The sequence below is a fragment of the Bombina bombina genome, chromosome 7 (genome assembly GCF_027579735.1).
Source record: "Bombina bombina isolate aBomBom1 chromosome 7, aBomBom1.pri, whole genome shotgun sequence".
Taxonomy (NCBI): domain Eukaryota; kingdom Metazoa; phylum Chordata; class Amphibia; order Anura; family Bombinatoridae; genus Bombina; species Bombina bombina.
The window spans coordinates 546069507-546072195 of NC_069505.1; the positions used below are offsets into that span (position 1 = coordinate 546069507).

General features: G+C 34.5%; 1 protein-coding gene across 1 annotated transcript; it reads right to left on the reverse strand.

Moving 5' to 3' along the window:
* Positions 1-1666: 1666 nt before the first annotated feature.
* On the reverse strand, positions 1667-2602 carry LOC128636535 (olfactory receptor 5V1-like). Its single transcript, XM_053689533.1, has one exon. It carries the CDS (start codon positions 2600-2602, stop codon positions 1667-1669), a length of 936 nt encoding a protein of 311 aa, XP_053545508.1.
* Positions 2603-2689: the final 87 nt, after the last annotated feature.

Here is a 2689-nt window from a genome sequence, read left to right on the forward strand (position 1 = left end):
TGTGTCAATGAAGAAGATCCTCCTGGGAAACTTTGTTAGGACCTTGAGACTCAATTAGCCGCTTCCTGTCATTCTTGAATATTCTCTGTAAAAAATATGTATAACATAGTATAGTAGGTTTAAAACTGAAAGTTAAAAGGAATGATGCTTACCAGTAAGTCAATGCGTTTCGGCCCTTAGCTCAGGCCTTTATCAAGACTCACTTTTTATTCTTTAATATTATTCATTGATACTTTTAGTAGGGTTTATAGGTAGGCTTTTTGGCAGGTGAAACAACATTTTATAATAAAGATGATCCACCAGAAGATATGGATCAGATGCTTGTGTTATTTAAAACTGTAAAATGTAAAACCACAAAGTTCAATATTAATAAAATGTCGCTTTATGAAGGTAACACATAATGAATAGAACTTGAGAGGTTGGAATATTGGTAGACAATGCAGTAGAACATTGGGTAAGGCCATTAGAATGCTTCCTTGTATAGGAAGAGGTATTAGCACCAGAAAAAGTAAGGTTCTTTTGTCACTATAAAGATCAGTAGTTAGGCCTCATCTTCATAATTGTTGTAGAGTCTTTATTGTCAGACGGATTTAACTAAATTAGAATATTTTCAAAGGAATGGAATGTTGTCTAAAAAATAATGCAAGAAGAGACATCATGGCCTTAATATTTATTGCTTAGAGTAATGAAGGAATAGAGCAGATAGAACAAATTTAAGTATAGGAAAGATTTTAATACATTTAATAAATGTCTACAAATGTACAACTGTTGGAGAGTACTAAGACCTTTGACCTTTTATGCAAGTTATTTTTCTATAATTTATTTTTAATAGAAGTGGTTAATACAATGTCCTAAATTGGGTGAATTATTGATTATTTTCTGCACCTGTTGGAGGTGTAGCTAAAGGGTATTTACATTTTGTATTTTCACTTCGATTGAGAAAATATTCTCTACATGATGTTGACATGCTCTGTGATATGATTCAAATAAAATAATAAATAATACATTTCACAAAATCTTTAGAAGTTTTGTTTGAACATTGAAATGTAGGTGTCTCACCTTCGTATCAAGGACCCTGCATAGCTTGATAAACAGCTATCAAGCTAACATTTGTTTTACTAACATTCTTTGAGGGACCTCACAGTACTGAAGAGACATCTTAGATCATCTTGTCAGACCAGAGAGCTTTATATAATCAGACCCCTAGACTTAACAGTACCTTAATTCTAGGCCTAAACCTTTGCCTTTTTTTGTCCTAGACCTATCTGTAGTTCTAAATCTGGCACTAACCGTAGCCACAAATGTAGCCCATAACTCTTGCCCTAACCCTAAGAACTATAATACCAACAAACTCACATCCCTGTCAAGATCGTTGACCTCAACATTCTTGCCCTGGGTGTCATGGCTGGTAAGTTCTTGATATATATAAGATCCCATGACATTCTGGCATTTACTTTATAGTTTTTAATCTCTGTGCCATGCTTTATCAAAGTCAATTGTATACCATGTGACAATGGACATATTTCTCATAAGGCTATGGCAGTCAGAATTAAACCTTCATAATGCAAAGTGCAATTATACTCCAAGTCGGATTAAGCCAATGTTATGAAACATACAAAATTTGTGTTGTAATAAAATATTAATATATAATACATATTTTGGTGATTTATACATTGCACAATGTCAGCCTTTGACCCAGTGCTGATTTTACATCTTTATTTTTTAAACTGTAAATCAGTGGATTTAATACAGGAACTGCAACTGTGTTAAACAGAGATATCAGCTTTTTTGAGTTCAAGTTGTTCATTGACATTGGTCTAAGATATTGACAAAAAAGAGTCACGTAGAGAAGGACCACAACTGTGATATGTGAGGAGCAAGTGTAGAATGCTTTTTGCCTCCCAGTGCTGGAGTGAATTTTTAGTATCGTGGAGATAATAAAAAAGTAAGGAATGCCTGTCAAAAGATATGGTGTCAGACCAGATAGAATATTTGACCAAGTAAGTATAAAAAGTTCTAATACAGAGGTATCACTGCACGTTATTTGCATGAGAGGCACAATGTCACAAAAGAAGTGGTTGATTTCATTTGATATGTAGCAAGTGAAACCACATACTAAAGAAATATGTGGTATGGCTTGAAGAAAACCAAACATCCAACTAACAGTGGCCATAATCATGCAGACTCTTTGGTTCATAAGAGTTTGATACCGTAAAGGGTTACAGATGGCAACGTAACGATCATAACTCATCACCGAAAGTATGGACAATTCATTACCAGTGAAGCAGAGAAACAGAAACATCTGAGTGATACAACCCCTAAAGGACACTTTGTTGTCCCCCACTATAAAGATAACAAAAACATTATGTAGAGTAGCAGTGATGGAAGATATGTCCATGAGTGACAAGTTACATAGGAAAAAGTACATTGGAGTTTGCAGATGGGGATCCAGACAGACAAGTATAACGATGGTCATGTTACCAGCAATACTAATGATATAAATGAGTAGAACAAGACAGAAGATCAGTGCCTGAAATTCAGGAGCATCTGAAATACCTTTTATAATGAAATATGTCACTGAAGTCTGGTTTAGGTGTTCCATATCAGCAGCTGCATTTAACTAAATCTCATCAAATTAATTCATCTCATAGATAGCAATGTTCTCAGACTGGTCATGTAGGTCGAAAGG